This window comes from Lycorma delicatula, chromosome 4 (assembly GCF_047948215.1).
Source record: "Lycorma delicatula isolate Av1 chromosome 4, ASM4794821v1, whole genome shotgun sequence".
NCBI lineage: Eukaryota > Metazoa > Arthropoda > Insecta > Hemiptera > Fulgoridae > Lycorma > Lycorma delicatula.
In genome coordinates, this window is record NC_134458.1 from 115,695,636 (window position 1) to 115,721,002 (window position 25,367).

At 28.7% G+C, this 25,367-nt stretch overlaps 1 protein-coding gene across 4 annotated transcripts in view; it reads right to left on the reverse strand.

The window, feature by feature from the left end:
• Tob (Transducer of ERBB2) overlaps positions 1-25,367 on the reverse strand; it is a 275,091-nt gene that overhangs the window by 11,535 nt on the left and 238,189 nt on the right. For 3 of the 4 annotated variants that reach the window (XM_075363995.1, XM_075363994.1, XM_075363996.1), the window contains one exon: positions 1,722-2,818. In XM_075363995.1, the coding sequence (XP_075220110.1) occupies positions 1,722-2,410 (689 nt within the window). In that variant the 5' untranslated portion in view covers positions 2,411-2,818. Of the gene's footprint in view, positions 1-1,721; positions 2,819-15,873; positions 15,910-25,367 lie in introns of all 4 variants that reach the window. The other variant, XM_075363997.1, reaches the window with a different exon arrangement.

Genomic DNA, 25,367 nt, shown 5'->3' on the forward strand with positions numbered 1-25,367 from the left:
CAATATTAAATAAACAGCATAAATCATGCTATTAGGATTGGTGTACAAATACCAATCACAGCACGTTAGATTGAAATTAATTATATATTTATCAATTAATTTCTTTTTTTTACAAATATTTAATTTCATATAAACTTGAAGCTCTTAATCAAAATAATACAATTCGAAATTTTTACACCCTAAAAATTCAAAAATTAAATAAATTCCGTGTAAAGGAAGTTATTAAAAATATCTTTAAATAAAAAGTTGAAAATTTATATTATAAAGCTACTTATTTAGTATTAATAGACTTTGAAAAGACATTCCAATAACTTGGAATGGAAAAAAAAATTAAGGGAAATTAAACACGGAAAAGTTAATTTATTTGAAATCTCCATAAGGTACTATGACAAGATTAAAAAAATAAAGGAAATCAAATGTCGATCTCCGTGGCGGAGTGATAGCGTTGGATGTCCAACTTTTACCCGGAAGTGCCGGGTTCGAATATCCCAGACAGGCATGGCATTCTTCATACGTTACAAATTTTCATATTCCCGTGTAAAAATTTATTTTTAAGCTTCTTTGGTGAATTAATTTATTTAAAAAAAATCAAAATCTAATCCCGAAAGGATAGACAGTGTCTCATAAGTTTCCATACATAGGAAAAAAAGCTATAAAACATAAATCATCTCAAGGAACATCGCCAACGCCATTACAATCTTAACTCCAGCTGTGATATACGTATTCCTCAGTAATGGAGGACACGGATCGAAATGTGCTTTCAAAACGATGGTAATAATGTAGAGCATATTATATAAATAAAATTGGTTTTCATACAAAAATAGTTATTTTTCTACGTACGGAATCTTATGGGACATTCTGCATAGACAAACCTCATTGATATTACTATAAATTACTGTAGGATTTAGCAAAGAAGAATTAAAGGAAAATTTTTGAGAAACGGATTAAAAGTTAAAGTTAAGAAAATGAACATTTTTAGATTCATTGATGCCATTGTACTTTTGGCAAAAAAAAATACAAAGATTAGTTAGAGGTACTTAATGGTATAGGAATTTATTACTCGGAGAGAAATTCAGTTTGAAAATAAATAATAATAAATCTAATATAAGAAATTAAATATTAATTCAGAAGTTGTAAAAATTTAATTAAATTGATTAATAATTAAAGGTATACCAAAAGAAAACTGCCACTAAGGACAATTTTCATGCAGAGAAGAATAGTATAAAAAGTAGATTTAAGAATTATAAAAGAATTCTTGAAAAATATTTCTTTAATAGAGTTCGTTATCGAGATAATATTTATAGTAAAGCCGAAATGGAGAAGAGGTATTGAAATATGTTGTTAAAAGGGAATGCTGAAGATTAGATGGTTTAAACGAAATTTGAGGTGTATTCTAGAAAAGAGGTGAGCATGGTTGGAGGTCAATACCTAAATAGATTTAAGTTCATTTATTTTGGCGTAAAATATAAATACCAAAGTGGAATACTAACAAGGTGATGCCTGAAACAAATATCTGAAAATAGAGAATGTGGTAAATATTTCAAGGTTAAGAAATCACCAAAGACGAGCAAAAAGGAAAGAATATTTGATGACCCGAATCGGTCGAATAATAGATGATTCGACAAAAATAAATAAACAAGAATAATTAGGATAATAAAATACACGTGCCAATGAGTTACACGCACGAAAATAATTTTAATTGATAAACACTGATGACATACCTGTTGGCTCGTTTGCTGTTCGTCTTGAGTTTAGTGCTGCCGAATTTAGTTTGAGCGAAGGTCGCTGTCGTGAATGTAAGAGGTTGAGTTGATCTCGGCATGAAGGCCGCCGGCGCCGGACTCGGAGGTGTTTTAGGCGGTGCCGGTGACGTGGATGCGGACGGTGCTGTGCTCGGAGATGCGAAAGGTGAGCCCGGTTTATTCGGGCTGAGGCTGAGACCGCCCAGCGATGAACCTACGACGTCGATGGGTCTAAAACACTGAGCTTCTGGGTTGAATGTTTTATTAACTTCTCTATCGGCGCATGTATCTTCTTGTATATCCGTACTCGTCGAATCCGTATTATCACTGTACAATACTTTAACCGAACCTTTTTCACCGATTCTATAACTTACTTCACCCGGATCGACCCATACGGCGAGTTCACCGGGAAGATTTTCCAGGATATCCTGGATCGGTACGCCGCTTTCACGAGCTGCTCTTTCCAAAACGGGATCGACTGGGTCGCCGGTTTTTAAACATCTAAAAGCGGATCCTTTAAAAGGCTTATCGGGATACCAATGTCCGCTGAACTTTTCTTTTAGCGCTTTTTCCAGTTCTTCACCGAATATATTGACCCGTCTTCTCGGTAATTTATTATATAAATATGAAATCACAAAATTGAGCGCGACCTGTACTTCTATGTGCATTTTTTAATTTTATTTTTTGTTTATTTATCGGAACGAAGACGTTATGTTATTTAGTACAAATAATTTAAAAAAGAAATTATAATAAAAAAGCAGAGTCCTTTAGTATAATATCACTGCCACAGCAAACGGTGACTTATCGTACATGAATATCACGTATAATATTTTTTAATTCTTGTAGATTTAATGTTGATTTTTAATTTCGGCAATATATTATTTATATTTCCGTTGCTGCCGTTTTTATTATTTTTATGTAGAAATATTTCGTCGTTATAATGATTATAATGTTGCTGATGATGATGATGAAGAATATTATTTTTGTTACAACTAATTAGGAATGTTACTGTGATTAACAGGTACACACTCAGTCGTTCCGTCTTATAATTCTTTATATACGTTCGGATGTTAATTCTGTAACAAATAAAAACAAATACAACTCTATTAGATGAATTATACTTTTAAAAATTTAGGGTAAACATAGAACATATAATAAAAAAAGCAAATTATATGCAAAATTTGTAGTGGAAAATTGGTTATAATATAGGGACAGTCTGTTGTTACTTTGAGAATTTATTATACTCTTATGGGAACAGAAGGTTTGATTGATTGGTTAATGGCCTTGGTTAAGGTTGGGTATAAAGCCTGAGACTTTTAACTCAAAATGTTTGATCCTAATTATGGTACTCTTAGATAAAAATGCCTGATCTATCGAGGACATTGGCACGATCTACGTATGTAGTTATGACGAAGCCTAGAAGTCCTCTGATCAAATTTACCTGTACTGCGTTTTCTCTGTGGTAATATGATCTGTAGCCTCATCATTTAATCATTTCCGTTTGTTGTGATCCATTCTTCCTAATTTTTTCTTCTTGTGGATGTATGTGCACTTTTCCATGATAGCTCCTCACTGAAGATGTAATTTGAAGTAGAACGATCTGTTTTAATGACACTGGCATCTTTCTGATAGGTGGTTTCAAAATCAAAAAATTGAGGGAAGTTGAATATCAAGTAAAATTTACTTTACTTATTCATTTAAAAATACAGTACGTACATCGTCATTTGTTTCGAATATTGTCATACACGTATATTTAAGTACAAAAATAGAATGGTAGAAAGATGATTTGCGTGTGTTATTTATTATTAATATCTTTGAAAAAAGAGAAACATTAGAATAAAGGCGATTAAATGTATAAAATGGAAAGATTGCAAAATGAAATATGAAAAATATGTATAAAACGGGAGAATAACCTGAAATTATAGAACGTTTTTAGTATTTAAATAATGAAAGGCTATATAAAAACTTTTTTCAAAATAGAAAAATTTGAGAAAATTTATTTTCAAATACGAAATTTTAAAGGAATTAAAATGGAAAAAATCTAAAAGTTGTACAAGTAATACTTTCCTGGCATTGGTTATTAGTGGAAAAATAATTATACTCGAAAAAGTTACATAAGCCCTCTTTTTTGCGATGGGAAGTAATTTATGCTGAAGTTTTATTGTAAAATTATCGTTATATTTTTAAATAGAATAAAGAATGTTTAAAAAATCGGAATTGTTTTATTTTTTCTGCCCTCCCACCTCAAAAATCACCTTTCAAGGAAGCGTTTCTGATTTTTCTACGTTTACTAGTTAAATGAAAGAAACTAAAAAAATCCACTAAAAAATGTACAAGTAAAAAGTTACCTAAGATTTCTTTTTGTGGTTGGGGGTGAATTATGATAAAATTTTATTGCATCATTATTATTACTAAACATTTATTTAAAATTTTAACAATTAAATAAACTAAAAAAGTTAGTAAACTTTGATCGACTTCCCCAGCTCCAATATTGCCTCGAAAATATTCTTTTTTGAGTCGCATGTACTACTACTACAACTACTATGCCAGGAAGATATTTTTAAAAAATTCGTTTAAAAAATATGCAATAAATAAAAAGATAACTTTTTCGATTTTTGGGGAAGGGGAAATATATTTGGGCAAATTAAAAAAAAAATGCTTAGGTTAATATCAATATTAGCTTAATATTGATATTAGCTAATTAGCTAATTATCTTATTAGCTAATTAGATATTAGCTTATATCAAAGCTTAATATAACGTGAGGTTATGTTTGAAAAATGTTGGAAAAATTAACCCTCCTACCCACTAGAGATAATGACCCTAAAAGTTTATCAAAAGGTTATACAAAGACCCTTGTGTATGGGTATACAAAATTTCATCAAAATCGGTTAATGTTATTAAGCTTAAAATAGGCCAACGCACATACATACGTACGTATATTACTTTTTTCTTTATTTTTTGGGGGGTTTGGGTTATAAACAAATAGAAATACTAAAACCCCATTCCCAATTTTTTGACACGCTCTAGGGCTCTTTTATAGCTATGATGCCAGGAAAGTAAAAAGCAGTTAAAATTGATATTGAGAAAGATCTAAAAATGTCTGAACGAAAGTAAATACATTGACTTATAGACGAAGACATTCCATGGAAAAAATATAAAGCGGATGGATCAACCAAATTAATTTTTAAAGTAGACCGTTATCAAAGTAATTGTTGATAATGCCAACATATGAGATTTTCCTACATGTAAAAATTCCAAAAAAAGTTTTTAAGTTGGAGAAGAGAATGAACTCAGCACATTTCTTCATAACATTTGGTTACTATATTAATATCGATATCGATATAATTAAAATAAAACCGAATTAAGAAATTTAACAAAGAAAAAATAATTTTATTAATAAACATACCAAAATAGGTATTGTCCGGAATAAAATAAGACCTATTAGAAAAACCTAGCTAATAAATAAATAAAAGTTATTATTATCTAATCTATAAGTGAATTGTCCTTAAAACAGTTGTAGTTAAAGAAGAGAAATAAAGGGGAATTAATGAAGAAGATCAGAAGAGAAATAAAGAGAATAGCAGTAGAGAAGATGATAAATGAAACCTGACCTTCTACACATCCCTTTTATTTATTTTATCCTGTACGGATGAATGGAATTACTTCAATTGACTAAACGCCAATTGAAAAATAAATTAACTACTCAATTCAACTAGTATTGTACAGCTTTAACAAAAATACGTAACGTAACTTACTACGTTTACGAACGCCTACGTTGTCTACGTGGTTCAGATATGCATCTAAGATACGTAAAATGTTAAAATGTGTAACACTCACTACCCCAACCGACTATATGTTACGAAAACCTACGAAACAGGTTAAAAATATAAATTTTGATAAATACAAGAATAAAATCTATAATATGAGAATACAACTTTAAAGATTTTTCATGTTTGTTGTTATAATGGAAGAATTTCCATAGTATTCTTAAATAAATTAAAAATGTCAGGCTGTTCTTCAGTAGTTTACGGGCGCACGCGCGTACACACACACACACACACATTATTGGTATTGATTAAACATACATCAGTAGACTTTGTAAAATTGTATAATAAGTTTGATCTTGACTGGTGCCATAGTAACCTAATATAAAAAAAATATTTGTTGCTATGGTAACCAGTCAAAGAAAAATATCAGACATATAATTTGTTATATTTTTACTGTTTACAATAAATCTCTTTGTTGATATAAAAAATAACTATTTTATATCAATAAAGAGATTTATTGTAAACTAAGTACTTTTAATTGCATCCCTGAAAGATGAAAATTTAATTTTTTTTATCACATTTTCGAAGTAAAGTACGGTATTATTTTCGGCCGCACAGTGGGATTGGAGGGGGGGGGGCTTGAGATTGAATTCTTTAACGTTTTGAGGTATGAGGAACACAAAAATACCATTCTCTTTAATTCGGATTTCCTTATATAAAAAAATAGGCCAATGTATAAAATTTTGTAGGTCGAAAGTCTCCAAAACCACTAGATCAATTTCATTGAAATATAGATATGCAACAGTAGTGTACCTGAATTTGTGAATGTGAAAATTTGATGAAGATCGATTGGTTAAGTCGTCCTTGAGTTACGTTCAATTTAAGTCGACAATGGACAATATAACCACAATTTGAGATTATGTTGTATTGGTATATTTTTCTGTGATTCGAAGCTTGGTGAGCGAGTTGAAAATTGATGCTTGTGTGTAGAATCTAATCGTTAATCGAACGTTTGTTCGATTAACGATGTGCCTTGAACTCTGAAATTCGGAGCATTTCTGACTACAAAATAGTGAGGGCGTCGGAAACGAAAAGACGGTCTTCTTCCGCAGAACTACGCAAAGAGTTTTTTAATATCATAAAGATTTCGTTGGTGTTGCATCGTTATAAATTTTTCAGATCTTACCGAGAATCAACTCAAGGACCTTTAGTATAGTAAGCACACTATATTCGGTACTAAAAAGGTGGAGAATTTTATAGTAATATTTTTATTACTAAAAATATTAGCAATATTGTCTTAACATATATGTGACAATGACACAAATAATACCTCCATAGATTAGAATCTTTGTTTCTTGATATAAAGATAAAAAATAATCTCTTGTTTTAAAAATATTAGTTACTGATGTGTTGTAAATCATGTCAAGTAGGCAAAGACATTTAAAAAAATAAAGAGAAGAAAATTCACATTTGCTTTCTCTGTTAATAATAATAAATATTCACTATACAGCCAGATCATATGACAAAATGTGTGAAGGTGACTTCTTCAAGGTTATGTATTTCAATCGATTTGGCATGAAGATATACAAAGATTATATTCAGATATTTAAAAATGCTACGGAAACCATATCGTTTATAACTAAACCCTGATATGCATAACATTGGAGGTTTGTTGTTCTTGAGAGTAGTTATCCTATTTTTAATAGAGAATTGTGTCTCATGACACGTTCAACTATTCAGTTATCAATTAGTAATAAGATACATAATAAAAAAAAGACTAAAACCTTCCTTTTTTTTATAAACCATAAAAATTATTTAGTCTATTTGTAAACATGAAGATTTCAAAAATAAACAAAACTCTTGTTATAAATAGAATTGAGGCTATACGTTAACTGAACTTAAAATAAATACAAAAATAACACGTTTTATTGAAATATAACAATTTTTAAATATAATTAATGGAATGAAAATTTTTAAAACAAAACCGTGTTTCAGTATATTATGTTTCTAATATATTTTTTTTTTGATATCTCGAGGTGAGATAATGTATAGAAAATAACATTTAAATTATATAATTAGAAAATATATTTTGTATTAGCTAAGAAATTAAGCAACAAAAACTTAAAGCAAGTGGGTGAATTAATATGTAATAAACTTACTAGACATTTAACTTGAAATGAAATGAATATTGTTAATTTCTTTTCTTTCTAAATGGAGATAGAAATAAAAAAATGAACGTTAAATATTGTTTACCATTAATTTTCTTCGTATTTCTTACGGATTGTAATACACAATAAAATCAAAAGTACGAGTAAGAAGTAATACTCAGAATAACTTTTTCTGAAAGTAATGAAACTGTTGTACAACATGTGTATGTGGTAGATTTATGATGGTGTCACTTTTAGGGTTGAATTTTAGAGATCAAAGTATACTGATATACATAGTACTTTTGGTTTAGTTAATAAAACAATGGGAAACCACTTTAGTTTTACTCTAAGCCTGGAATGGTAGCTTGTTATTCTTAAAATTTTTAGTTTAATATTGTGAAAAAGTTTGAAAAGTAACGTTTGTTAGTTTCGGAAGCGACTAATCTAAATTACAACAAAAAAGGTTCAAAAAAAAATACATATTGACTAAATAAAAATTACATGATTTAATTTAAATAGAAAATTTTGTGATGATGTGGCAATTAATAAAAAATTAAAGCAATTCAATTATAGAAATAATTAATGTAATAAAAAAACCTGTAAACGATTTTTAGTTATTAATAAAGATAATAGAAAAATATACTATATTGAAGAAGGTTAATAAAATAAAGTAAACTATTATCTAAGTTCAAAGCAATGAATATATATAATTAAAATTTAATTTCTGTCTATTAAATGTATTGTTTTGTCGGCTTAGCAACAAATTTCACGTGTAAATAATAATATGTAGGCTTAAGACAGGTTCGTAATAATAAAACATCGATTTTATTATACCCTATATATATAAAGTAAAATAAAACTAAGTAATTAAATTATGTTATGTTTAAATATTCAGAATAAATTTATAAGAATTTTTAAATTAAAAGTAGAAAAAAGTCAAAGCTTGTCTTTGATGAGTTAAATTACACGAATCACTGATGGAAAATGTATTTTATGGCGTATTTAAACTCTTTTTTTTCATATAACTGCTGTGAGTTGCAATTTATTTACAGAAAACAAGAACATATAGTAATTATAGAAAATTAAGTATGAAAAATAATCAGTTTTTTTATATTTTCCTGGTAGGAAATTTCACCTTACAACAAATTAGTTAAGAAACTTTACAAAGTAATTATTTGATATGAGTATTATTTACGATATAAATATTTCAACATCTTTTTTAGTGATTATTTTCAATATGATGACCTTTAAAAAAAATTGTTATTTCTACACTCAGTAAACATAGGACTTCTATATTAAACTGAAATATATATTTTAACAACAATATTACGATAAATTCATAATTTAAACTAACAATGGGGTGGAAAAAGGGTTAAAAAAGTAATTTACGTTAAAACTGATGGGAACCTCAACCGTCTTTTAGAAAAGAGTACAGTCGTTTCATATAAGCTCAGAATACAGTATAGGTACCCCGTACCTACAATATCGTTGTTTTTCTCACTAAAGTTGTATTTATAAAGTCGTATGTCTTTTACAAAATATCAAAAGTCAGTGGTCAATATTTAAAATAATCAACGAGTAAACTTATATATTCAAGCAAATATATTACTTGTAGACACAAGGAATCTCAAGATGATTAAATGTCAATTCATTTTGTTCAACCAATAAATATCATGTCACGAGTTTATTTTTTATTATAAACAGCAATTTTTCTTTATTATACATTAAGTAAATTATCCGGTAGTCCTTTAAGTTTGTTTGTTGGAAGAAAACCTATGGTGAAGATGATTAAAAAAGCTTTTTAAGAAAATTATTCCAGTTTTTATTTGCTTTAATCATTACCCTTTGGAATACTTTGCTAAAATTCATCCTAGTGAATAATATAGAAAAAAAAGTATTTCTTTTTTATGAAGGAACGGAATCCTACTTAAAACTGAAAGTAAATCATCCAATGATAATTATTACAAAAACTTTCTACGGTTTGTAAATCCATATTGAGCGAATAAATTGGTTTAACTGAAAATGTTTTTCATCATGAGATAGATTTAGGATAAATGTTTTATTTACGTTTTGTTAAAAAATGTTTTAATATTCTTGTATGGTGTCAAAATAAGTAAAAATCGTGTTATTGAAATAATTAACTCTAGTTTTATAAAAAAAAATACAAATATTGATTGAAGTTTATAACTTAATATTACAATAATTGCGGAAAGTTCCACTTTTTTAAATTTTTCTATCAGGAAGTAATTAAAAAGAATTAATCCTATACAGTTGCAATAATATTTTTATGAAACCCGCTTCATCCTTGATAGAATGAAAATCTTGTCAAGGATGATTTAAAAGGAAAATTAAGTAAAACTTAAAAGTATGTAAGTATAAAAATAAAGAAATAAGGAATAATTAAAAAAGAAAATTCTACTTAGACTAAAATTTTCAGATATAGGAACCTGGTGACTAAAATTAATGATCCACAATAAAAGATTTCATAAAAATCCAGTCTGAATGATATCAAGCTAAACGAAACTGACGAAAAAACAAAAAAAAAATATTAGGTTTATTATTTCCAAATAATCCCCCCCATATCAAGCAATAAATAGGCCAAGATACAACGTACAAGGTTCAAGAATTTTTGAATGTTAAAATTACGTATTTTGGTTAGAAGTGACGATGAAACGTGAAGATTTAAAAAAAACCCCTACATGCAAAATTTGACCCAATTTACATACTTTTCGTTATACGTTGTACAGCATAGCTATAAATTATAATATATAGCTAGAAAGATAAAAGTTTATTTCTTCCTTCTTTTTTTTTTAATTTCGAGCTGAGCTCCAAAAACCATTTTAGCGGAAACATTTTTTTACATCTATTTGGTAAGAATATACAGTGTTCAAAAAGTGACGCAACCTTATGGTAAAATGAGTAAGTTACAATAGTTGAAAGTGGCCTCCATTATACGATTCACCCAATTAAATACGACAATGCATACTCTTAAACACATGTTGTAACATTTGTTGAGGAATTGCAGCGACACACGTTCAATTTCACTCTGCAATTCGGGAATGGTGTTAGGATGAGTTTTTAAGCAGCATCCTTAGATATCTCCACACAAAAAAGTTAGGAGAGGATAAATCAGGAGACCGGGGGAGCCACAACCACTTCGAAATCACTTATCCATGAAAACACTGATCTAAAAGGTCATTGTTGTTGGCTGTACGAGCCGTAGCATTGTCCTATTGAAACCACATGCACTCTAGCCGGTCTAGAGGCACAGTATTTACAAATTGTTACACCATCTGTATATAACACTCACTGCTCACTGTATCATGAAAGAATGTCATGAAGATTCGCTTACGTGATATTACACACCAAACTACTTTTTGTTCATGCAGAGGAGACTCGTGCAGCTGATGTGGATTTTCTGTACAAAAAATGCGTGAAATCTATGCATTCATGTATCCATCAGCGTGGAACCGTGCCTCGTCAGACTGAAACCAATCATAGAGTTCTTCCCCATCTGGCGTTACAGATGACATGAACCACTGACAAAAAGCTACACGTTTTCCAGCGTGTGCAGGCAACAATTCGTGAACAACACGGATTTTGTACGGATGCATCTTTAAACACTTGCGTATTGTCGTGTGAGCACTAGCAATGGTGAGACCAGACTGGCTAGATAGGAGTCGTACAGACTTCTTCTTGGGACTAACAGAATATGCAACTTGCACGTCGTTTAACTTTTCAGGTGTCAGCACTTTCGGTCGACCACTTTTGGTTACATGTGCGACATTCTCTGTCTCTTGGAACTTGTTCGTAAAGCCGCTTGATGGAGAACATGTTTGGTGCATCCTCACCGTACTTTTCTATGAAGGCATCTGGGTCTGGGCATAACCGACAAGTTTAATGTATTGGAGACAATGAATATTCTCTGTTGCATTGTGTAACCCATTTTTCCTCAATTAAACCAGCATAAAAAGAAGGCAACATTCTTCCATAAGATTGCGTCACTTTATGAAGCTGTACTTTGTGAAAAATTATAGGGGAAAGAAAAAGATTACAAAGAAAGATTATCATAAAAAACTTCGTTACAAATATTATTTTACTGAAACATAATTTGGTCTCCAAAAAGAAAAAAAAAGTAAAAACATAATTGTTATTTATTAATGGAAAAAACAATTTAGAGAAAAATTATTAAAGCAAATAAAAATAAACGATTTTGTTAAATATTATTTGAAAATTTGATTTTAGTTTCCTTTAAATTTTAATCAGAACTAATACACGAATAGAACTTCGGGTATAAGAAAAATATTCATGTAAGTAAAAAAAGGCAAAGTTCTCAGAAAAAGATCAATAAATCAATCTAGGAATACAAAAATGTAATGTAAGACGTTTGTGTGTTAGAAAAAATGTTTTATTTATTTATTATATAAGAATTAGGAACTTGTTATTTTTATAACATAAGATGAGAAACGGCATGATAAAGAATTGCGTTTGCTAGCCTCGCTTCAATACAGCCGTTAAATAAGCGTAAACCAGACAGTCGGACTCTAATTCAGAGTAAAAACCCCAACCCCTATGTGGAACAATTTGTACACGTGCTGGCATCAAATACGTTGACCCACTTTCAAAACTACCACCGCAATGTAATCTTTCTTTTTAGAGATTATTTCTTTTCCAAAAATAAACAGAAGACAATAATATTAGTCGTATATATATATATATATATATATATATATATATATATATATATATATATACCAAAACAACAAAGAAGTTTTCTTATCTCTGCCTTTATTTTAAAAACATGCTAATTAGTTGCATAAAAACGAATAAACCCATTTAATATACTATTTTCATCTAATATTACATTTTATAGATTTTAGAAAATAAAATTAAAGAAAAAATATTTATTTTCTATTACTATTTTATCCAATTTCACTAAATGTCGCCTGCTTGGAGCCAATTCAAGCTCTACGCCCGTTGATAAGTCATATAAACGTTCTGCAGAAAAAAAATTGCGTATCATTGAATTTGGTTTTCTACAAAAAAAAAAAAATATTGTACAGAATGTATGCATTATTTAACTTATTAATGAAAAATTATTGAAAATAATTTTATAAGTTTTAATTTTTTTATATCATATTTTATAGAATGAATCGTACGCGAAAACATAGAAAAAATTAATATAATTTTAAATAAAGTACATTTGTTCCAATAACATACAATTTTTATTTTTTTTTTATGTAATGTGTACATTGCAATCTGTTCAACTAGTGAACATTAAGTGAGATGAAGATGATATGTATGTCATGTAAATGATGTAGTCTTGTACAAACTCAGGCCGACTATTCCTGTGACATGTGGTTAACTGAACCCCGATCACCAAATTACTTCGGTTACCGTACATTGGTCACCAAATTACCGTACTTTCCGTGACATCCATAAAATACCTAGGCATGTGGTTGGATCGGCGGCGGACGTTCTCAACACATATGAGAGAGACCGCGGTGAAGGCGGCTTACATGGTTAAGAATCTCAGCAGACTGTTGGTAAACGTCTCGACCTTCCGAACGTCCAAAAGACGGGTGTACGCCCACGTTATAAATTCTATCTTACTGTACGGTGTTACAGCCTGGGGGAAGACTCTAGAGATGGGAAAGAACAGGCGAGTTTTAGAAGGCGTCCAACGACGGATGGCACTACGTGCAGCTCGACCTACTCGTCCGTATCTACGGAAGCTGTCCTGGTGATAACAGGGATTCCCCCAAAGTACCAGTTGGCCGCTATGAGGAGGACGATAATGACAGGCTCCAATAACGAGACGGTGTTCAAAGAGATGATACAAGAATGGCAAGCAAGGTGGGACACGACCTTTTAACTGGACGTTGGATCCACCGCCTGATTCAGGAGATAGAACATGGATCTCTAGAGGTTTTGGTGAACTAAATTATTGGGTGACACAATTTTTTACGGGACACGGAACGTTTCGCTCCTACCTTTACAGTAGAAGAACAGCTGAGGACTCGTTTTGTCTCTATTGTGGAAATAATGATAACCCAGAACACGTAATTTTTTAATATCAGAGATGGGCCCGCGAAAGAGAACAATGCGAACGAATTACAGGTGTTTTGGCAGTCACCACGATAGTACGACGTAAGCTTTCCGACGTGGATAGGTTTACAGCCGTATCAAAACTAATCACAGTGGTCCTACGAACTCGTCCGTCCGTGTGTACACGAGTGGGCGGCGGTGAGAAAGCACAGCGACTCTGGGTCCCCTAAACTCCGAAGAGTGGAGATGTCAGAAAGACCGTAGAAAAGCTTTCAACTGAGGTAAAGAGAAGGATCGGAGAGCGAAGTGGTGAAGGACAGCCTTCTGCGGAGCCGTCGTACATCCGCGTTTGCGTGGACCTCCTATCCCGAGCTCGAAGGCACCTCTCGGGGCTGTAAAATGCTTAATCGCGGGTCTGGCCTAGGGAGGGAGGACCGGTGAGATAGGAGGTTTAGTCGGTTGGGCGCAGGCACACATAAGCAATCTTAACAACTTGCGGAACCTATTAGAGAGTTCGACACTTTGTCTGTAAATGGGGTTCCTCCGACTCGCTGAGAACAAAAAAGGAAAGAAAATTACACCGGCATACACTGTCTATTCTTCTAATTCGTATATAAGTAGCTAACTTGTACTAGAATTTGAACCTCAGAACCTTCGACTTCGAAAATCATCTGTTTAACATCTGATTTGCGACGACGAGTTTTACCACTAGACCAGAGATCAGAGGTCGGAAAGGAATGTGATTTAAAAAAAAAACACAATTTAATGAAAATTAAATAATGATTATGAAAAATAAGCCAGCAAAGATGTTATTTTAATTTATAGGATCTCCATTAGAATATATAAATTTACTTTCTCTCTCTCTCTCTTTCTCTTCCACCGATAATACTGAAAATTTTCTTACCATTTTATTTATTTAAAAAACGAATATTTTAAAAATATTTATTAAATAATTTATTAGACCCATAAAATGTTATTAAAAACTGCTCATACTAAAAATCTGAACAAAAACATTCTTCCTTAATGAATCAAAAATTGCAGATAAAAATACCTCGAATGATAATATTTTAAGCCATATATATATATATATATATATATATATATATATATATATATATATATAATATACTTTTTTCAACGCCTTTAATAACTAAAAACAAATTCCACCCAATAACATCTCATTTGGAAAGAAACATTTTTAAATGATCGGTATGAGTTTTGGGTTGACTTTATAATTCAGAGTAACTAATCAAATGTAAGTATAATATTCATCGTAACAACAAATAATAACTACATTTATAAACTAAAGGATAAATAATGATTAAAAGAAAAGGTCGTCGAAATTTAATTAAACAAAAATGATGGTAGGTGTGGCCGGTTCACTGCCACAAAACTACCTTGTAAAGAAGTTACATTTTTTTTAACAGTAAAAGAGCAAACGCATGGTGTAATGATTTATGTATATTTTTATTTAATACCAGTTTGAAACTGTGTCGTTTATATTGTATGTGTGTGTGTTATTTATAGGATTGTGATTGTTAAATGAAAAACAAAATCCTACATACATATTTAATTGATCAAATAAAATACTAGTCTTTTGTTAAGTTCTAATTTAATTTCCCCTAAATAATTTTTTCAACAATGCTAAAGTAAAAGTTTATGAACTTATTCTAACTTTTATTCTAATTTTGTCTAAGTTAATTGTAACTTTTTACAAATATATAGTTAAATGCAATTTGCGATGTGCCAAGGGTGATAATTTGGTAGATCAGTTCTGCAATCGAACGGTTAAACGGTTATAGAAATTGCATAATCATTTTTAAGAATAACAAGCGTGTTATCTAAGGTTTACGAGGGAAATTGGGGACTGAAATTGCTTCCCAAATGAAATACGAGTATCATTCCACTTCGGTAAGCTAAGTTCACCAAAATGAAATGCACATATTTAACCCTTATAGTTTATATACCATACTAATAGAGAAATTAATAATATGGTTTAAATATAAATGATGCTTCTTGCTCCTCCACTGTCATTCATTTGTTACAGCCGTAAGAATGGATCAAGTAAATAATTTATATTACCATTTTTCTTAAAACAGAAACATTATAATGTGATACTTATGATATAATGATATAATATGATATATGATATCATATTACTTACTTACGGTTTCGTCAGGAGAAACTGATTGTAAATTTTTGTTCTACAGCAAAAAAAAAAAAAAAAAATGCGTTACCCTCTTTCAGTAGAAAAAGTAAAATCTATATACTACCAAGAATGGGGATTCCAAAATTTTATACATTTTAATTTATATTTTTGTACTTAAAAATAGTCATGCGAAAAATTTAGAATTAATTTGGAATGATACAAAGAAATACTTTATGTTTTTCCATATTATAATGCTTTTTTATTTTTTTTTCCACTGAAACAGTCATATAAAGTTACTTTATAAATTAGTAAAAGATCATAAAACTTCTAATACAAATATATATATATATATATATATATATATATATATTTTTTTAAATTTAAAAATAACTACGAAACAACTAATAAAAACATTCAACTTAATTTTAAACAGTAAGCTGTAACAAGCCATCAAATGAAATAAATTATCCTAAAGCATCGCACATTGCCGAAAAGAACTTCAACATAGAAAAAAAATACCGGCGTCTTATATTTTAAACAGAAAAAAAAGGATTTATATAGCAAACAAACATGGTGTGTTTTAATGAATCATGAAATTATATTAAAATAAACGGAGATAAAACATTATTCTTGATAGTAATCAGAGATACATGTAATCTTGTACAAAATGTATAAAAATAAATGTGCAAGTAAAATGATTTTAAAAAAGATAATTCTTGTGAAAATATTTAAATGAATTTATTAAATTATTAATAGTTATATCAATAATGCCTGTATTTTGTTTCAAAAAGGAATATTTAAAAAAAATCTGACTTCACACATGACTTCCTTGTACGCCTATTAAATTACATTTACACATTTTTAAAAAATGAGAAGTGCATAAAATTTTATTTCATTAAACGCTTGATACTTTTTCATATTTTTTTATTTTTTATTATTGAATTATTATTCATCGTAAAAATTTTTTTACAATGAGAGGTTAATAATTATTAATAAATCAATATATTTAAATTTAAAAAAAATAAAGTTAAATAAAAAAAGGAGTGAGGTCTGATTCGAACCGATGTGCCTAAACTCTAGAATCAATTAAAATAAGTACCACTTATGATATATCATTGAAAAGCTCTCAATGAGGGCGTATTACTGCAGTTAAGCAAAAGTCTTTTTTGGATACTTTTTGTTCAGTCGGTTGCAATCAAAAGGGGAGTTGCACAATTAGATGTTACAACAGTCCCAATTCCAAAATTTCAACATCCTACGGCTAATCGTTTTTGAGTTATGCGAGATACATACGTACGTACAGACGTCAGGTCAAAACTAGTAAAATTAATTCAGGGATGCTCAAAATGGATATTTACGTTGAAATCTGGAAACCGAAATTTTTCGTGATCACAATACATCCACTTCGTACAAGGAAGTAATAATAATAAAATGAAAACATATATATTAGCTACAATTAATTACATAACTACAATTTATATAATTGAGTACGAAGTTACTCAAATATAGATATTAACTGAGATCAGAAAGAATTTATTAAAAATTCTGTTAAATTTCTTTATTTGAAATATTTATAACGACACGGGAATTAATGTTTAATAGATAATATTTTGGTGGAGCTAAACGTACGCAAGGAAACGCTGAAATCCAACATTTTAATCAAAAGAGGAATGAAGCAATGCTCAAATTTAAAAACAGTGTTAAATAAAAAAAATGTAGAAAATATAATAGTTAAGTTTTATTTTACGTTTTTAAAATTTTCTTAATACAAAAGTGAGATGACAAAAATGATTTTTAACTTTTATCAATGGGTGTGGTGAAACCAAGTTCTAAGATCTCAGAATACGAAAAATTTGTTATAAGATTAACAACTTAGAAATTTTTATAGGTTTATATAAGATATAAAATAAAAGAGAAAACTGCAAAAAAAATTTCCAAGAGTAAATAGGTAGAACCTCGTCCCGAGATCTCAAATAATGCTTCAAGGAAACGTTTTTTTGAAATTATATAGGTTTCATTGATTAAAATAAAAAGAATTTACAAAGTAGAGGAAACCGTTTTCAACTAGGTAGTATTGCTCTTAGTAACATTTTTCAACTTTCTTACGACCAGTCATTTCTCTTAATAAAGAAGCTTCCCAACGGTAAATATTTTGTTTAAATTGGATCCTGGCATTTATAGAGTATCAAGTAAAATGCCGATTTCCGAGGAAGAGTGGTATCGTCTCGGCCTTTCATCCGGAGGTCCTCCCAGGTTCGAATCCTGGTCAGGCATTATTCTACGCTAAAAAAATTACATTTCTATAGCCTACACAAAAGTATCAAGCTTATATGCCCATATTATCAAACAAAAAAAGTATAAAAAGAATTTATTTTGTGAATTCGTCTGTCATTTAACTGGTTTGATTCTATTTTCCATGTCGTTTTTCTTTTTATTTAATGCATAATCTTTTAATTCTCAAAATATTTACAACATTCTGTACCTTAAGTTTTTTTTTTTTTTATAAATTTCAATCTTTGTCTTCCTATACAGTTTATACCTTCTATTCGTCCTTTTATTAACCCCCACACGACCTTATATTACCAAATTAACTAAACCAGGATTTATTAAAATATAGCTCACGAACCTAGTTAATCTCTTTCTTAGATTTTTACACAAAATTTCTTTCCTCCCATCTGTCTTTAGACTTTTTCACTTCAAATTTGATAAATCAACCTTAATTTTAAAATCCTTCTCTTTTCATTTTTTTTTTTTTATGTATATATTTTATTACCATTATGTGTTATACTTCAACTAATTCTTTCAAGAAGTTCTCTTTGATATTGCACTTAAGATTTATGTTTAATTTTAAGAGACTTCTTTTGGCGTGAAAGCTCTCCTTACACGTGTAGTACTCTTTTGTTATCTTTTAATTGACTTACTCTGCTTTTGATATTTTTCTAATTAATTTTTGGTTTTTAAAAAAAAGAAGCTACATCATCAGTAAATTACATTTTCATTTTTTATTTTCGATTAATACTCAAATTTATACTTTAATTCTTCTATTACTTCTTGCATGCTATAAAGCAAGATAAACATACAATTTCTATGAGATAAGATTCTAAAACAAAAAAGCCTTTAAAATTAAAAAAAAAAAATCATTACTATACAGACATTGTGTTTCATATATATATATTACATCTTAACAACAATCTAAACAAAAAGCTTTAATTATACAAACACCGTACCATTATAAATTAAATAACAATAAATTACAACTGTTTCTCTCAATTATTTCTTACTAAAAAAAATTCAATTAAAAATTAATAAAATTTACGTAATAAGATACGTATTTAATTAATTTATATAACATTACATTTCACAATGCGCTGAAGAACCCTTCTCCTTAAAACCATTATCGTTATTTATAAAGACACTTACATAAAAAAAAAAATAAAAAAATAATTGTTAACCTACTTATGTTTAATATTAAATGACATAGAAAACTGAATATTTCATCGGGTAGAAAAGCTTTCACATCGATATTTATTTAGTATGTCCTGTTTAAGTTCTGTCGTCCTTGTAAATTTAGTTACATATTATTAATTGTTTTGCCTATTATTAGATTTGACCATTCCTGAAACATTGTCGTTAATTGAATAACAATTAATCAAAATATAGTTTAACAAATTCGGCATATAAATCCCATTTTAGTTATTAATTATCGTAGAAATTGTATAGTGAGAGTGAATAAAAAAATACTGTACCGTTAGAAATAAGTATAAAGTATGACCGATATTTGAATCCAGTTATAAGTATATCTATTTTAGCAGCATTAGAAACAGGGGAAATATCACAAAAAAGCTGGAACAAAATCAGTACTCTCGAAAAATGAGAAGAAAATCACAATATTATTTAATGTAAACCTTTTATTTTATAAAAGATTAAATCTCTTTTTATACATTTCTCACCGTAATGAGATTTAAAATCGAATTATTTTTATCCAAAAATTTTATAATAAATTTTATTTTATTTTTAATTTTTAAACACAACTGCACCAGTTATGAATGACAAATAATCAAATTTACCTAATTTTATGCAACTGGCCTGTGTAATATTAAAACATAAACCAGTAAAATAAAATATAATATACATACATTTGTGTGTGTGTGAGTGTGTTACATTGAAATATATAATTTCACGATATAAGAAAGGGCGAAATAACTAATTGTTAGTTTCTAATTAACTACTTATACTTCATAAGCTCTTTTTCTGCATTAAACTTTTCAACCAACTGTAATTTAAATCGTATTTTTCAGAGCAAATTACATCAGATAGTTTTAAGTTCTTAAAATCAGTTCGTTATGTGTACCCAATTTATTGTGAAATATACACAAAAACGAACTTTTGTTTGCCAAACAAAAAAAATCTTTCTTGGCAATTCATAAAGTTAACAAAATATAATTTAATTTAAAAGAACTGAAAATGATATTCGTTAGTAAAGTAGTTCTCCCTACATAACAACCATGTTTGTAATATATATAGCCGTTGTTTTTAGGAATAAGTAATATTTAAAATAAATTTTGATAAATGTAAATGAAACAGAATATGATGGATGCTAGTTAATTCAGTAACCTATAAATAGTGAAGTGTGGTTATACAAAGAAAAGGAACTGACCACTATTCAATTACCTTTTGTGTAGAATATCTCTCTAGTGTTACTAGATTTTTTCTGTTTTTTTTTTCTTTTTAATAACAGCGGCTCTTATGTATAAGGATATTTTTGAATTATAAGGATAAGAGGAGATGGATTTACCAAATAAGTAGTATTTGGTAAATACTACTTCTAAATAAAAACTTCGATAATAGCCAAGCTAGGATTCTTTTTGAAGCCATTTGACTGGAAAATATCTTTGTATATTCTAATGTGTAAATCGTCCCTACCTGATTACAAAAAAATATCGAGGACGTAAAAACTAAAAAAAAAAGTTCTCACATTCTCAGCACGATCCAAAATATATTTACCACGTTCACAGAATATTCTGTAGGATAAAGGATACGGATGGATAATGAGAAAGGGATAATATACCTATCAAGAGATCGCAAAACATGCTTCTGCAGGTTGTAACCTGCAGGAACATGGTCAAATATGAACATATTTTGACCATATGAGCATATAAAACATGCTCAAAATATTTCTAGGTTATATTTACTGAACATTAATGTTCAATGAATTTATAATACAGTAAAATTTGATAATGTGCCAGCTGTAAAATCGACCAGCTGTACAAAGTAACCAATCATTCTCCCAGTTGAAAAAAATAAGGAATGTCAACAATATTATTGTTAGAAAAATTAATGTTTCTTTTGTATTTTAAATCGAATATTTTCAATATTAATAAACCATAATTTAAAGAACAATTCATGAAAGCATAAGAACACTACAAGTAACTGTTATAAAAAAAAAATCTCCATTAATAACGACGTTATATATTTTATTTAGTGACTTATTCAAAAACAGGTTATGGGTTATTTAAAGAAAATTTCTTATCCACTGCAAATATCTTGAAGAAATATTTAAATGAAATGTAAGTACTTAGTATAAAAAAATTCAAACAGTACTTAGTAAAATTTTAGCTAACATTTTTAATATTGGAAAAGCAGTGTGGATGTACGGATGAGCAGATAAATTCAATTTAGAAAGCTCTGATATGTACATAAAATGAATAGATAAATATAAATTGTATAATAGAATAAAAGTAGGGCTAAAGGAGAATAGGGGATAACAATATACATGTCTGGAAATCAATAAAAAAAAAAAAAAAATTCAGACGTAAGCAAAGCTGTAAGAGTACTTATTATCTAGTGCACTCTACTACAAACTACAGAACAATAATCTTGTAGGCTAAAAGTAACTGAAGTCTGTGACACACTGAACTGTATACTGCAAGTATTACAAACCGTTACACATAAACAGACAAAAAAACACACACACACACACACACACACACACACACACAAATTAATTATATATAAGCACTAAATTATATCTATTTCATATATTATATAGCTAGAGCATGAAACGGTACTGTACGGTATAATTTAATGATGGATCGATATTAGCTTACACGCTTTATTATCGACCTATCGAAGAATCTAACTTTAACCATACAATTACAAATTCCCCTTCCCATCTAATTTATTGAATTCATCATTATAGTGGGATCAATATTAAAGATATCCAGGTCATAACAACTGAATAAATATTTAATTTCCAATTATAGTTTCACTTATACATCACTAAACATAACAACGTATACACAAAACACATATACCCAATTTATAAACTGAATATGTCACGAATTCTTCTGTTTGATTTATGTAGTGAAAGGACAAGAAAATTAATCTAAAGTGAATACATTTAATGATAAGAAAAATCGTTAATTTGAAATATGAAAATTTATCAAAAATAATTCCAGTAATTAATATATATATATATATTTTTTTTTTTGTATATGTATATTAATTGTATGCAGTTATTAGTAAGTTATTACTTCCATAAAACATATTTTTTGTTATATCGTTATCTATTTCAGGTAATTGTCACAAATACTTGCAAACACACTATCAACATGAAGGTTAAGAAGTAGAAACATTATATGTTTTTATGATTATTAATAGGGCCTAAGAAGTGGTAGATAGTAGAAAAAATTAAAACAAAAAAAATACATTAAAAAAAATAATCTAGACCAACGATTTCCACCCAAATTATGACTTGCGAAAAAAATTTAGAATCTAGAAAATTTAAATACACTTATAATTAAAAAAATTTATTTAAATTAAAATATATATTAGTTCCAGAAATATCAAGATCTAGCCGTGGCCTTTTTTGATAATATTTGAAACTATATACCTCTGCAAGCTAACGTTTTTTGAATATACATAATTTTTTTTAGTAAATATAAAAAATACTTTCTACTGAATCCGGATTAAGATCTAGATCTTGTTAATCCATTCCAAACACAGCGCTGTTGGTGATGTTTAATTGTCATAACAGCTTATGATTATTTGATCTTTATTTACGGTATAAATCTAACAAAATTAAGGTAATTACTTTTTGTTAATATTTTTTATTACCTTTACTATAATAACAAGAAAAAAAACAGTATCATTATAAAATTATTGTAAAATATATAAGAGCTTATTAGTTATTATATTACAAGTAACTTATTTTTACAGATGGTTCGCAACAAATTAAAGTTTGATCCTGAAAAGGTCTTGAAGAAAAGGAAAAAAAATGTTTTACTATTATTTGTTCGTTTTTAATAATTATTCTACTTGGCGCTTTTTCGCTGTTTCCATAACTTTACCATTCAGTATACTACAATGTAGTTTACCTAGATACGATACTAGTACAAATTTTTTTTTTGGAAAAGTTGTGCTATTTAAATATATATTTTAATGTTAATGAATGATAATGTACATGCGTGTAAATCGTGTATGTGCTAGCCGCGATGCATTCCTGCTTCCTTTTGCTAATCATATTTTTCACTTGTATTTAGAGAACGATGAATTTTTCGAAAAAAAGATTATAAGAAGCAAAGCGTTTCTTTTTTAGAGTTTTGTCGAACGCCATCATTAAAATTTTAAAATAGCGTATTTTTAAATTTTGTCTCTCAGTGTATCGTCCCCCCTCTAGATAAGACAATTTAAGAATGCCTATGTTACTTCCAGACCGAAGATCTGTTACTACACAAAAGTTTGTTGTAATTTGTTGGATCCGTAAAACTACAGAAGGGAATAAACAAACAAATAAACATACCTTATAATTACATGCAATACCACTCCTCCTATGGACGTAGTCGGGTACTACAGTAACACCCAATGACACGCAAAAGATAAGTTGAGCGACAAAGTAACAATATTTCGCATCGAAATTGAACAATAAAAAGATGGAGAAAGTGGACTGGAGTCGTCTCCTAGAATACAATCATTATTTATACATATTCTTGAGATTTAAAATTTTCATACTAAGCTTTGATCCGCAACCTTACCTTAAAAATTGGATTTTTGAAAAATAGTAAATTAAGTGCCTTTTTGTTTTGTTTTTCGAAAAAGTCTAAATAAAAATGTTCACGAATGCTAACACCTTCGATTTCAAATAGTTTCATCGAAAACTTTGCCGTCAACCTTCCCCTAAATTGGTCTTTGAAGATGGTGAAACATGTGTTTAACAGGATTATCTCTTTACTGGAAAGAGATAATCTCATAAAAGAAGTGTTAAAGAATTATTTGTATTGCAAAAATTATTTTATGATTTAATTGTTATCACATAATATCGACTACCAGATTTACTGTAATAAATAAAATATTTCTGCGAAATACATTTATGTCATATTTACATTTTACATTTTATTTTGTTGAACTGGTGATTTATAAAATGTAAATTGCGCATAATCATTAGATATAAACAAAATATTCATTTCATAATCGTAACAGTATTATACTTGTATTTATATATAATAGATCAAAATAAATTGGATTGTAAATTTTTTATATTACAATAATGAATAAATCATTCATTATATATTATATAAGTACAATACATTGTCTAATACAAGTATAATACTGTTACGATTATAAAATGAATATTTTATTTATATTTAATGATTATGCGCAATTTACATTTTATAAATCACCAATTCAACAAAATAAAATGTAAATATGACATAAACGTATTTCGCATGAAATATTTTATTTATAAAGTAAATCTGGTAGTCGATATTATGTGATAACAATTAAATCATAAAATAATATTTGCAATACAAACACTTTTTTTTATGAGATTATCTCTTTCCAGGAAAGAGATAATCCCGTTAAACACGATGATTTGTTAAGTTTTAATTGCTAAAAGATTACATAAATATTCCGAAAAAAATAATACAAAATTTGTAGCTTAAGAATAATGTCTAGTGAAGTGATTTCCCAAAGCCTTTTATTAATATAAAAGGCTTTGGTTTACAACAGTAAATTCGATTATTAAATCGAATTTACTGTTGTAAATAAGCATGCCAGTCCACCAGAACGCAAGATATGTTTAGTTTAATATAAATGAATGCTTATTCTCAACGCGGGTTGGCTTTATAGCTTAGCAAGTTAATAATTTCAAAGAAAATAACATGACTTTTTCATATGTCATAGCAATAATCAAGAAGGTTTGATAATTAATTTATTAATGATTTTATAACATTAAACAAAACATTTTACAAGGTAGCTCAAAAATCACCACCTGAAATAGTAATTTAAACTGTTTACTTTTAAAAAAGCGCACTACTGCTTATTTCTACTTTTACGTACACTGAGTTGTACTTCAAAAATAAAATTGCTTGTCTATCCCAAACGCTATTCGATGATTGGAGATGAATTTCATAATTTCTATTTCTAACATGATAAAATATTTAATAGAAAAACATTAAACGATCAGACTTTACGTAAATATGACCAAAAAAAAAAAAATTGTTTCACCAAATTATT